The sequence below is a fragment of the Pundamilia nyererei genome, unplaced genomic scaffold (genome assembly GCF_000239375.1).
Source record: "Pundamilia nyererei isolate P.nyererei 1_Seehausen unplaced genomic scaffold, PunNye1.0 scaffold00099, whole genome shotgun sequence".
Lineage (NCBI taxonomy): Eukaryota > Metazoa > Chordata > Actinopteri > Cichliformes > Cichlidae > Pundamilia > Pundamilia nyererei.
This window is the reverse complement of record NW_005187500.1, coordinates 1,769,962-1,782,958: the sequence shown is the minus strand read 5'-3', so window position 1 is coordinate 1,782,958 and position 12,997 is coordinate 1,769,962. Positions and strand designations below refer to the sequence as shown.

General features: G+C 41.5%; 1 protein-coding gene across 1 annotated transcript in view; it reads right to left on the bottom strand.

Annotated features, from left to right (window-relative positions):
- Nucleotides 1–12,997, bottom strand: part of uvrag (UV radiation resistance associated gene) — a 95,520-nt gene that overhangs the window by 52,069 nt on the left and 30,454 nt on the right. The window contains 4 exon segments of the mRNA XM_013912749.1: nucleotides 2,237–2,402; nucleotides 5,030–5,090; nucleotides 5,329–5,416; nucleotides 9,056–9,140. Coding sequence (XP_013768203.1) covers nucleotides 2,237–2,402; nucleotides 5,030–5,090; nucleotides 5,329–5,416; nucleotides 9,056–9,140 — 400 coding nt within the window.

The window sequence follows — 12,997 nt, the reverse complement described above, 5'->3', positions numbered from 1 at the left end:
TGATTGTGCACTGATGCACTCGTGTGGAGCTCATGACTACCAAATCTGTGTTGTGTTTGAGAAATTCAAACTCAATTCGGGGGGTGGACGAAAAAAAACCCCCAAAACGCTGTTTTAGTCAAACACAGCTAAGAAGCACAGGTCCACACAAACCGCTGTGCAACACGATCGGGCTAGATTCAGCACACAAACCAGTCGATTCAGTAAATAAAGGTGACGATTGTGGTTCCTTATTCTCTGTCACATACTCTACATGCTGCATGCACTGTTACAGTGATGCATGCTAACATTAAGGCCAAAGACTCAAGCAATGAGGTCTGCAGCAGGATTCACTGATCCAACACTTTCCACCTGAGACGCAGAAACTTTGGCTTAAGATATCTGCAGATCTTCTATCCATCATTTGCAGACATTCACAGTCAGATGGTTGCATAAGGGTTAGTATCCCACGCAGAAAGGGAACACTCAGGGATTGAACTACCAACCTTCCTATTTGTAGATAACCTGCTCTACCTCCTGGGCTACAGCCACCTCAAAGCTGTAACAACTGTAAAAACTTGGTAACAAATCCATGGATACTACCGCGTGGAAAGTTGAATTTATCATCTGTAGGAAATCTAAAGCCTCAAGGCTGGTAATTTACCAACTTTAATAAAGCTTCCACGTATTCATTGTGGCTCCGTAGGTTTGAGGAGACTGCTGAAAGTGTGATGCAGCTGGTTCCATTGGTGGTGACAATCACTTTAAACAATACTTTGGAACGTTGTGATGTTTTTCCAATAAAACATTCTTGTTAACAATGTTGAAATGTTACAAATGTTAAAGGCTTTTGTTGAGTTAGAGACCATCACCGACCGCACAGTGAAAAAAATCTACTGGTGTTGGAGTAAAGAAATACTAACCAAACAAGACTAATTTTAGCTGAAAACATGCAGGGACATGTTTGTAGAAGACGGTTTGGACGTGAACAAGGCAGAATGTTTGGACACAAAACAAATATAAGCTGAAATAGAGTAAATAAACTTTTTGAAAGAGAATTTAATCTTGTAGAAACTAAAACTGAGATAAGTAAAAGAGACAGAACAAATAACCAGTGCTTGTGCAGCAGCGGCAAAAGGAAAGGAAAGAAAGAAGAGAATGATTTGCACAGTCTTAGATGGCAAAAAGCATAAATATTTTTCCCGTCCAGGAGCACAACACAAAAAGAGTTTGTTTGCAACAGAGTAAATTTAACAGCCAGTCTCATCTGCAATGGGAGGCATGGACTCTGCTCAAACTGCAGTAAAGTCTAAATGGTGGATTTCACAGTAAAAGTGCTTCATTTATCAGAGTGTCACAGTTTAAATCTGTACATTTACATATTCACAAAGTAAACAACATTCATTCTTCTTGAGAGAAGAAAGTCAGACTTTATTCCCTCTGTTTTATTCACAGCAATTTACATCAACCGCTTTCTTCAAAGTCTGGATGCATATGATAATGTGATGATCCTGACTTTGCAGAGAGAAGCAATTTATTTGAAGGACCCTCCATGAGAAACAGATGGCTTATTTTCATCCATCGGCTGAGCTGATCTCGTTCATAAAAGGGCAACGTTGGAATAATGTCACAAACATCACTGTCGCTGTTCTGCTGTAACTTTGCTGTTTTTCCTTTTTCTGTGTCTTCGTTGATCGCCCTGTCTGTGCGACTTTGTTATTGGTCTCTCTTTCTTTCTGTATTATTTTGGAGACGATTCCCATGTGTGTCTTCCTGCCTTTTGACTTCCTCCTTTTGTTCTCGTCTCGCCCTTGTTACTGTCTGATTGAGTTCACCTTGCTCAGTCTAGATTTTGTCTGCGTGCTGTCAGTCAGCTCACTGAATTATCCACCACTTCTTCCACGTGTCTGGTTCGCATGTTTCCTCTAACAAATTTTATTTTCCTTGTTTTTTGAGAGAATTGGATTTCCTCAGTTTCACTGCAGCCGGATAAACGTGCTCGTGCCAAACGTTGACTCCCAACCTCGTTAGAATTGTACAAATTCTGTTTTTGCTTTATATGGATTTCCTTGCACGTTTGCATATTTTAAATAAATTACACTAGAAAAATACAAAGACGTGAGGAGTGGCTCGAGACTTTTGCGCAGTGCTGTATACTATATGTACAGATCGTACAGTAAGAAAGAGAGCTCAGCATTTGTGATGTGGATATTTCAGGTTTTTGCTAATATTAGGTGTGTTTGTAAAGGGTACTTACTCTCTCTCTTTCTCAGTGAGTCTGTCAGTGATGGTGTCCTTGATAGAAGAGCGTGAACCCTTGTGGATCACCGGATACCTAAGAGGGATCTGCAGGAAGCATGAGATCATGAGGACCAGGTGTGCTGTGTAACCCAAGGCGACTGCTATGCTCCCATCATCCTTTGCTGCAGGACACAAAGTGAAAAAGATGCTCTGCTTATCACATATTTAAGGTTTGGTCACAAATGAGACATTTCCTGCTCAGTTGTTAAGTGCGCCTTTTAGTTATTATTACTTTGGTATATTATTATTATTATTATTATTATTATTATTATTATTATTATTATTATAAACCAAAGTGTTTAAGAATCTCACTCAATGAAAACTGAGTCAAAATAGTAACATTTTATTATGGTGAAAACCTCAAAGCATCCAGTCAATGTCAGGGCTGTTTGTCTACATCTTATGACCCCAAACTGTACGAACGTCCAGCTAAAGATAACTTGGTAACAAAGTATTTGCTGGAAGGAGAGTAGTCGCATTCATGTTTTTAATGTGTTGCAGTACGTGGCACAGCACACAGTACCAAAAAACACTGGCTGCGCTGAGATTCCCAAATTCTCTGTGATATGTGCTTAAGAAGCAAAAGCATCACGTACAGCTAACCCCTCCGAGTCCAAATATCTGTTAGTGTGGAAAACTGGATGCCTCCGTGAACATTTGACGGACTGGGAAAGAAACTGCAAACCAACTCACTGTAAGCACGAGAAATTGTTTCAAGACAAAACACAAAGTGGTTTCACATTCTCAGAAGGACACTGCTCGAGGCTAAGACTTAAAATCACTGTGGTTTTTATCTTAATGCTTTGAAATAATAGACTATGGCAACAGAGTGGTAGGCTCTTTGGCTCAAAATGTGTGTTTTTCAACTTAGCACAGAACCCCTGGATTATATCACTGTCCTTCCTGTCTTTTTAGTCCAAAGGGTTAAAGCCCATGGAGAGAACAACTTCCTGCCCCCGAGGAATATCAGGTCAACTGAAGGACACGAGTTTAAGTGACACCTCTGGGTGCTAATGGAGCCTGCAGATACCTCATGAGGCTGAGCTCACAGGGAAGGCTTTGGGGTAAACGTGAAACATGGATGGGCTTCAATGTCCACCTTGACTCTCTACAGGATTAGGACGCCAACTAACCCTAATCCTGGGCACTGATGTGAAATATTCCTCCCCTGCAGGCTTTTTCAAACCGGCTTTGACACACAATCAGACAGCTCTGGACTCTGAGGACCTCTAACTGCAGAAGACTAAAGAGAAATGAAGAGAAATGAGTAAAGTGGAGGTGGGCAGTCCATGTTTCTCCATCTGTCCTGACTGACAACACATGCAGTACATCGTTTTCCTTTTGAATCAGTATTAAATTTAATCTGCCTCACACCAGTAACAGACGACTTCAGGGCTGTGGTTCATGCTCGCACTTTTATAGATGTGTCTGAAAGGACCGATCGATCATCTAAAACTGAGAGAAAACAGGATTCGGTCTGTGTGTCAAATTTTAAATTGAGAACAAGTAATGGCTGCCCATCTCTACTGTGTATGTAAAAGATGTTAACAGGTGGGGAGCGGCAGCAGGGAGCGGAGGAGTCCAGGCTAGTGTTGCTGAATTACGGCCTCAGAGGCTTGCTGGGTTTCACCAGCTGTGAGGAAGGGGAGCCCGAGAATGCGGCGTGGACAGTGGAGGTTGTGTTCCCTGTGTTGGACAAGTGGTCCTGACCAAAGCTCAGCATTCAGAAACCCATTCAATTCTCATCCCCCAACTATTAAGAGGTCATACAGTCATCACATTTCTCTTGCTGTGACTGCAAATCCAATTTGTCACGACACATACGATGCGACCTTTACTCCAACCTTCCCCACCCAGCTCATAACGGGAGCATTGTGTCCGAATGTGCCTGCTGACACAACTTTTTTAATGCCCCGCAGTTCACTAATGTGTCTTTTATACCATACCATGTGGTTTTTGTGGCTCTTTTCTCACTGGGACGGTAGAACCGGATAAAAACCATCTTGTGACAAGACTCTCTTAGAATGTGGTGGCAGTGAACAGCTCCAACAGCTACCAGCAAGAGATCAGCAAGAATGCAAACTAACCACGCTGCATCTCATCAGGGCAAAACGACCAAATCAACAATTCCCTGCAGAAACTCTCATTGCCCTCTATAACTGATCGTAATTAGATCAGTATGGAGCAGTCTTCCTCCTTTTGACATGGCGCACTCCATGCGTAGTTCGTGCTCCTCTTTTGAGGCTTACTTGTGCATGTCTACCTATAAAGGGCTGTGCATGTCTCTGTTAATTTGATCACTGATGTCATGCACAAGACGAGACGTGCAGCAGTGGGTGTACTGTGATTTCAACTGAGCAGACCGAGTGAATGGGAATATCAATCATCTGCAGCTACTACAGCTATTCTCCCCTCATTTAGGCTACAATTATGTCATTATGCCCTTTATGTATGAAAATGACAAACTATCAATTATTGCATTCGTGCACAGTACAACAAAGGTTATGGTACCTTAACAGTAATAGCTTTTTGCAAAATTGCCATCTGCAATAGCCAAAACTATGATATCATAGATAACTGTCTATGAAATCATCAGCCTTCATTTATCCTTCAGTAAAATGTTAGATTGCTTCACTTCACGACATCTGCATCTAACCACAAGCGTCGAATGCAAGACAAAACATTTGCACAGCATACCACTTATCCTCCTGCAACACTTAAATAGGCGGGCAGGCACATAATCAATTACCTTGAAAGTCTTCCGAGTTTGGCAGCTTCACTCCACAGATGACATAATCCGACTGATTGGTCTGTGGATTTAAAGAAGAGCTTTCACATGAAGGACAGAGCAACTGGACATCAGCAACAGATCCATAATCAGCCGGCAGAGGGACGGGCCTAAAATCATTCAGTTAGTATACAAACTAAATTTATCTTTGGAATAAACATGGAAATCGTTGCACACACTATATAACCCCCTCCAGCATCTGTGCTTCACCAAAGTCTTACATTTGTAACCAGATATTTCTCTGCAGTTGCCCAACTCACCACATCGATGGGGTAGATGTAGGAAAGCTCAGAGAGGAGCTGACGACAACGGAAGGTGAGCTGGGCGTTGGACTTGAGGAACTGCTCTCTGATGGAGACAGAGCAGAGGTCAGTTAAAGAGATGGGAACAGATGAAAATCAGAGGGAGGACAGGGTCCCAATTAAAGCCTTAAAGGCCTGACAGCTACTGCCTATATAAAAGGGATCAAGACAAAAGATGCAGTATAATATGGCAGTTTAATGTTGGCAAAAAAAGGAACAAAAATAGCATGATCTGGGGGGTTTCTCCTCTCTCTTCATGTGACAATGTAGTGTTCAAAATTGTCATTACAGGTCAGTCCTTTTTAGTAATGCAGGGTCTGTCTATGGCCACTAGGAAAAATCATTCTTAATGGCTGTTATCCAGGTTTTAGTCTTTGACCTATGCGTATAGCTCCGAGGTGACACAGACTGAAACTAAAGGAAGCTGTGGAGCTACGTGAAACCTACCATGATTCCCCTTTTCATTTTTTTGCATTTAAAATGTTGTTACCTGAACTTTTATAGTTAAAAGTCATGAACATGACTGGATGCCTTTGTATGAATACTCTCTAAATGTGTATGCTTACATTTAAGTGAGTCTGTTCGCATTTTAAATGCCCTGTACGGCACTCATGCCTCTACTTGTGGATCAGTGTGGATAATACCAAAGCATTTCATGCAGATACCTCTACGTTCTTCCATTAATGTGTGTAAAATCTCACCACTAGATGCTATTGGACTGCAGATTGTTCTACAGTGGCCACCGATTATGCACAAACAGCTCGAACCACTTTCTGTGCATGCTGTGTTTGTAATGAGTGCAGGCTGTCAGTCCTGTATCCCTCAGCTATGACACGTGTCCACGTCTGTTTGCTCTGGACGAGGCTGGAAATGTTTGTGCAAAGAGTCTGACACAAACTGATGAGTCAGTGAAGCTCACATCTGACCAATGACAGCGATACCGAGGCGAGTCGTCGAGGACATCACCGACGTTCTCGCTCAGTAATCCATCAACACCTACGAGTCCTCTCCTGCTCTGTCTTTAGCAGACTACACATGTGGCTGGTCTCTAGTCACATAGATAAAAATGCGATCAGGGTATAAATGCCATGCCTGTCTCCAGACAGTCAGGCAATATGGTGTCTTTTACAAACCGGCGCCTGCTCCTGTGTATGTTTAATGGACTCATTCTAAGTCTATGAGAACACATCAATTTGGAAGATGTCATTACATAATAACCAGTGTATATTTATGAGTTCAACATTCGTACATTTAAAAATACATGTTTGTTTAAGCAGTTACTCGAAAAATACGCCAACCTAAACACTTTGTGTATACACCAATCCTGCGTCACAGAAGGAAGAGAAAGAAGAAGTTTAGTTCTCAATAGTAAAAACTTCTTTCTGTTTTTCTGATAAGTTAACTGGGTGCTGACTTTACTATTAGAACATATTAGATAAAAGTGGGGTCGATCTTCTCTTTAAATGAGCAAACTGTTAACTCCGCTGTTATTGTGCAAGATACAGTGAAACTAATGTTACACTGTATCAGTAAATAAGTAGCACTTGTAGTTTATAATTGGAATAAATATACTGCCAGTGTTGGTCAAGTTAGTTGATAAAAGTAATCAGTAACTAATTACTGATTACGTCCCCAAAAAAGTAATCCCGTTACTTTACTGATGACTTATTTTCAAAAGTAATTAGTTACTTAGTTACTTTTTAAAAACACGATTTACAACCTGAAGAGGTGATAAAGCGATAGATCTTTCAGCCCAATTCTACTTTTCTGCATAATCCATCATACAAAATATGATCAAATGGAAAAGTCTCTTTTTAAAACTTGTTTTATTAGTTTTAATCTTTTAACTTTAAGCATCAAGCAAAACTTTAATTATATGCAACATTCTCTGACTGGAAGAAATTAGTTTAACATTTAAACCTATTTTCTGCACATTCCAGCACATAAAATAAAATATTTTGTGTGTTTACACTCAGTCTTTCAAATAGATGCAAGTAAAACACAGCAGGAAATAAATAAAGTCAAAGACTCAGCGGTCCTGTTGCTCTATTTTCACCTGTAAAGCAGGAGTGGGGTAGGCGGAGGTTTACCCTGGTGCAGGTGTGCCGCGGTCAGTGGAAGAATCCGCGAGTTTCTCTGTGAGTTTCCCATTACGTCGTAGCTACTCGGTGCTTGCTTGGAAGTTTAGGGGTTTTTCGCTGTAAAAAGAAGTTTTCTTCCCACGCACAGCGGACACTAATGTTGTCACTTTTTATGGAATCAAACTCAAAGTAAGGTCAGTACTTCCACGCTTTAAACGCTGCACGCTCATACTCTCTCCGCACTCGATATGTGATCCATTGTTGATCTGCACACAGCTGTTGTCACCAACGGCGCACTCGCTTACGTCACTGTCGTGAGACATTCTCGCAAAAAAATCACGGTTTTAGTAACGCAGTGTTCCTACGGGAAAGTAATAGTAATCTAATTACCGTTTTTGCAATAGTAATCCCTTACTTTAATTGTTACTTGATAAGAGTAATCGGATTACAGTAACGCGTTACTGCCCATCTCTGTATACTGCTCCAAAAAGATCTTTCAGTAAAGATTTTCAACATGAACTTTTCTTTCATGAAGGTCCAACATGTCATTTAAGTGTTGCTTTTATGTTTTTGGCTTTTATTCTATGTTTGATTTGTTTTTGAGCACAACAGTTTTCATTGTCTTATATAGTTGTGTCATGTTGGTTTGCTGTGCTGTAACTCTTTGCTTAACTGCTTTTTTCCTACAAAACTGCGATTAACGTGACCTCTGCTGCGAGTTTCTCTGGACAAAACCATCTGATGAGTTCAGAAAAGAAATATTTCTTTGGCTGAACTGCCAACATGTGGAAATGTGGAATGTCTTAATTAAAAGTGCTCTTAACTCAAGAAAGCTGTCACACAATAGTTTAACCTTTAACTATAAATTAATTAATAAATCGCAGAATTCTTAGTACAGAAGAATTCAAAAAAATGCAGCTATGTAGCTATAAAATAGTATCATGAAAATACTGACGTCACATTTGCAGAGTAACACGATTGAGTAAATGTACTTGTAACTTTCTGGGGATCGAAGCCATGACAAGATTCAAATAATATTAAACAGAAATGTGGAAAGGCTGAGAAAAAGTGTGTATGCTCAGTATAACATTCCCTCGCTAAACACTATAAATGAAAAGAGACACTTTCATGAAAAACAAACGACAAGTTATTTCCAAGGAATGGATGTTAAGCAGATACAAGTGTCGGTGTTAATTTCCTGTTTGCTGGGTCTCTTGGCCCCTGCTGGCCTTCCTGGGGCTCTGGCTTACCCTCTGCGACTGCCAGGTACTTCTCAGATAAACAAAAACGTATCCAGAATCTGTGCCCGCCGCACACACGTCTCACCGCAAGCCAAGGCAAACACCGGCCAAACGCCTTTTTAGCACAATGTGCAAACTCTTGGTCGAGAACACATAAACAGGGAGCAGCGGCCACAAAAACAGGCCATTGTTTTGAAAGAGTAAGGTGCAGGGTGCAATCTTATACCTGTTCGCTCAATTTAATGCAAGTGACTAACACACTGAGCATCATCATTCAGAGTGTCCATCTGATGGGGTTCAAGCTTTCAAATCGTTTTCCTGTGCAGCAAACACAGAAACGGTTAATTGCGGTTTGATACACACCTCTTGGCTGTGCATTCCTTCTGCAGCTTGGATAAGGACTCTTTCTCCTCCTTCAGACGCTCGTGCTGAGCAGAAAACGAATCCTCTGACAGAGACAGAGAAGAAAAATGTAAATTATTAGGTGTGCGTTTGTTCTGGTCTATCTGAACAGCCAGCCAGGTGGGCTTGTGTTTGGTTGGCTGCCATCCACTGTTAAACCCGAGCAAGATCAAACAGCTGCTTTGATGAGCCCAAAACATTTCCTTCTGACACAACATAAAACCTAATGACATATGTATGCAGATTATAGGATTAGTCAGACAGTAAATACAGAGTTGGGGAAATGAATAAAATCAGACAGAAAAGTGACGGGATGATACAGAGGGAGGAAGTGGCGTTACCGCAGCACTGGCAAGCTCACAGTATGCACGTGAAAAAAGCAGAACGATAACGGCTAATTAAAGGTTCGAACAGCATGTCTCTCGGATAGAGCATCACATAAGGGTAAATGCAGTAGAAATGCATTGCATTCTTTTTCTTTGAACTCAATGTTTACAGTTCTTTTGGCTTGTTTACACAGCGAACGATTTAATTTTTATCCCTTTCAAATTATGAATAATAATCATTACAAAGGAAAGCAGCGCTGTTTGCTGCGTGACGGGGTGAACTGCAGAGACGTGCATCAATCTAACATTTCACATCAACTTAGCAAAGCAGTCTGTGCGTTACGTTCTGGCTTCACCACATGAGAAACGTTGGAGTGTCTCGTCTGGTATCGCGTACAGTACTCACAACAGCGTTCTGAGTCGCGTGAATAAATAGCATCCTTTCATGCAGATAAAAAGGGATTTTGATGGGAAAATTGTTATTGGATGCGACGCGTCCTCCCATAAAGGCTCCTCTCCTTTCACATGAATTTCCTCTTCAGGTTTGCCTGTGGTTAGCAGCCTCTTATCGCTTCTAATTCCTCAGTGGGAAGCAGTTTTGTTTAACTGTAAGAGGAGATGGACAGACGGCTGATCTCAAATCACACGCGTCTAACATTCTTGGCTTCGTCTAACTGGTTAAGCCATGATGGCAGCTCCTTCTGAAGTTTTTCTATAACTCTAGTTCCTCTCAATGTATGCCATCAAACAAAGAGTTCAATCTTTAACACATTTGCAGAATTAAACACACAATCTAGCTTAGAATAATTCACATTCTGGCAAATGCAACTCATTTTCAGAGAAAGAAGAATTTAAGTGAAACACATTTTGTTTACAGTAAATATGTAGTCAAGCACATTTAAGTGGTACTGAATTCAGTTTCGTTCAGTGTCTGCATGAAACCACCAGAACATACAGAACAGACTGTATACAACGATGGGCACAGCATACCGATCTAAAAAATGAAACCAAAGCAGAAGTTATGTTCAATCTTTCCAACAAGCAACAGAGGGCGAACATCCTGGTTGCAAAGGTCTAGAAGAAAATGACTGTGCTGCTTATAGGTGCTATTGTGCAGTTTCCAATGTGTTAATGCTGTGTCCGTTTGCTTACAGAGAGGGTATGCGACCCATCTATAAAAACAGGAACACATAGGCTGACAAAGACGAAGCTGTGCATAAGTCGAATAGACAGACTTCAGTTCTTTGCCTACTTTGGTTTTTCCCCTCCTTGCAGCTGACTAAAGAACCAACAGAACAAGCAACAATAACCCACAGACCGATGTTTGTGACACTGCCCCTTGGTGACAGTAAAGAGCTACAACATGCAGATAATGGCTCCAAAGCTGATCGTAGGGTCTGCTTAGGCCAGAGGTCACCAACCTGCTGCTCTTTAGCCCCTAAGCTGTGAGGGGCTGCTAACTGTGACATTAACAAAACACCACTGTTAAAGAGTTCGAAAGAAATCAGGTTTTTCCTTTAAATGTCAGCGTATTAATGAATGCTATGAAAAATTAGTGCATGCTTCCAACATGCGCCACATCACCACAGCTGCATCTGGTGGGATTCAGACGTGACACCTGTCTACTTTACTGTTGTTATCAGTGCGTTTTGTATTAAGCATTCTAACAGGAGAAGACCTGCACCTCCCCAGTATATCCAGTATGAACAGAAACAACGTAGCACATTTCTAAATATTCTCCCATACAGTTGTTTTTAAATGCACTGTTATTGCGAGTAGACAGGAAAATCCCTCACAACACTCATGTGTGAAAAAAGACTGTTGCCCTCTTGCTGAAATTTGAATCTAAATAAGTCAGCAAAGAGCAGCCGGCACAAGTGAGAGTTTGGAGTAATAAAGCTTATCAAAGCACGTGCGATCAGGTGGATAACAGGATTGCTTTGATCGCATATTTCCACTCATATCCATGATTGTCCAACTGACATCATAAGGGTATGAGGTGAGAGGGCATAGTGCAGACAGAGCAAAGGAGAAAATACAGGTACTTCATCAGATTAGGAAGAAAGGCAGATAGCGTAAGGCAGAGATCACAGGCCATCGCTCTGCTGTGAGAGATCACACGAAAACACTGTAACCCAGATTCCACGGTCTTCTACTGCTGCTTTCATGTAATGCCCACTTCTGTCCTATCTGCTCTGTCCATCCATCGTCTCGTGCTTTCATCCCACTAATCTGTTCCACGGTATGGAAAGACAATATACAGTAAAGACACAGCAGTGAATATGCATCGTTCTGTCCACTGGTCTCTCACTACACCATCTTCCATATTAAACATGGAATAAAAACCAAAAAAAAAGTACTCTAAAAATAACTATTCTGACACTGGACAGACGTTACAGACGAGTCCCCTCTGGACAATTTCCTCCTGTAAATCAGACAGAAGACTTATTGAGACTGGCCTGACCATTTGTGAGTACAGTACCACGAAAGAACTGTGTTCCTGCACTGGGTAAAGCCTGGACAACAAAAGCGATCCTCTGATCCGTGTAAACATGCGTCAGTGGCATTCAGGATCAGTCACCATCAACTAATGCACAGAAGCTACAAGTGGCTTTAACACGTGACGGAGCGCTGTCGTGGTATTCCTTACAAAAAGAGCGCTCTTGCCAAGTTCCTCTTATGAACAAATGCATGTTCCCCTCTGTGGCGCTACTAATGGGCAGCTTGTGACTTGCATGAAACCAGACAAATTATAAGACGGAGACGTGGCACTCAGTGGTGCCTCTGCCTTCAAACAGTCAAACATTAGTGACAATTCCTGCACAGGAAAATCTGTTGCAGTGAGAAATCCAGTGTGCCCGCCCAAATGTGGTTCAAAAAAAAAAAGTACGCAGGATTTATGGAATTTGGAAAATACACAGACTAAGACCTGTGATGGGAATAACGGCGTTACTTTTTTCAGTAACGAGTAATCTAACTAATTACTGTTTCTATCGTTACAACGCCGTTACCGTTACTAACAAGCAAATGAGGTCGCGTTACTATTTTTCAGCAAACAGTCGGTTGAAGCTGTGTTCAGGTTACCGCAGTTTACATCAGCTTTAAGCAGCTGCACGCTCCCACGGACGGCAATCACTTTCTACCTGACGATCACTTTCTGGCACAACACCTGGAGCTCAGGGGGCAAAACATTGGCATGAGTGCTGCTGTTTGACTGAGGAAGAATAAAGTAGTCGTGGTGAGACAATCACATGACCACTTCAAGACAAAGCAATAAGGTGACATGTACCAGTTTATAAATTGTGTTGATAGGCCAGTAAAACCAGAGTCATGATTAACAAGATACACGCCTGTTTTTCCTCAATAGTTTCGTCACGTTTGCTGTCTAAGGACAGCGCAGCGAGCACGCTCTGCTTATGAGCGTGTTGGTGGAAAAATGCACCATGTCGACCAATCAAAAAATGATATGGCAACATGACATTTGGTTGTTTAGGAAGAGAGAGAGTTTTGAGATGTGAGAGATTTGAGACGTTTAGCGTGTTTGGAGTGTGTAGTTAGTGTGTAGTTAGTGTGTAGT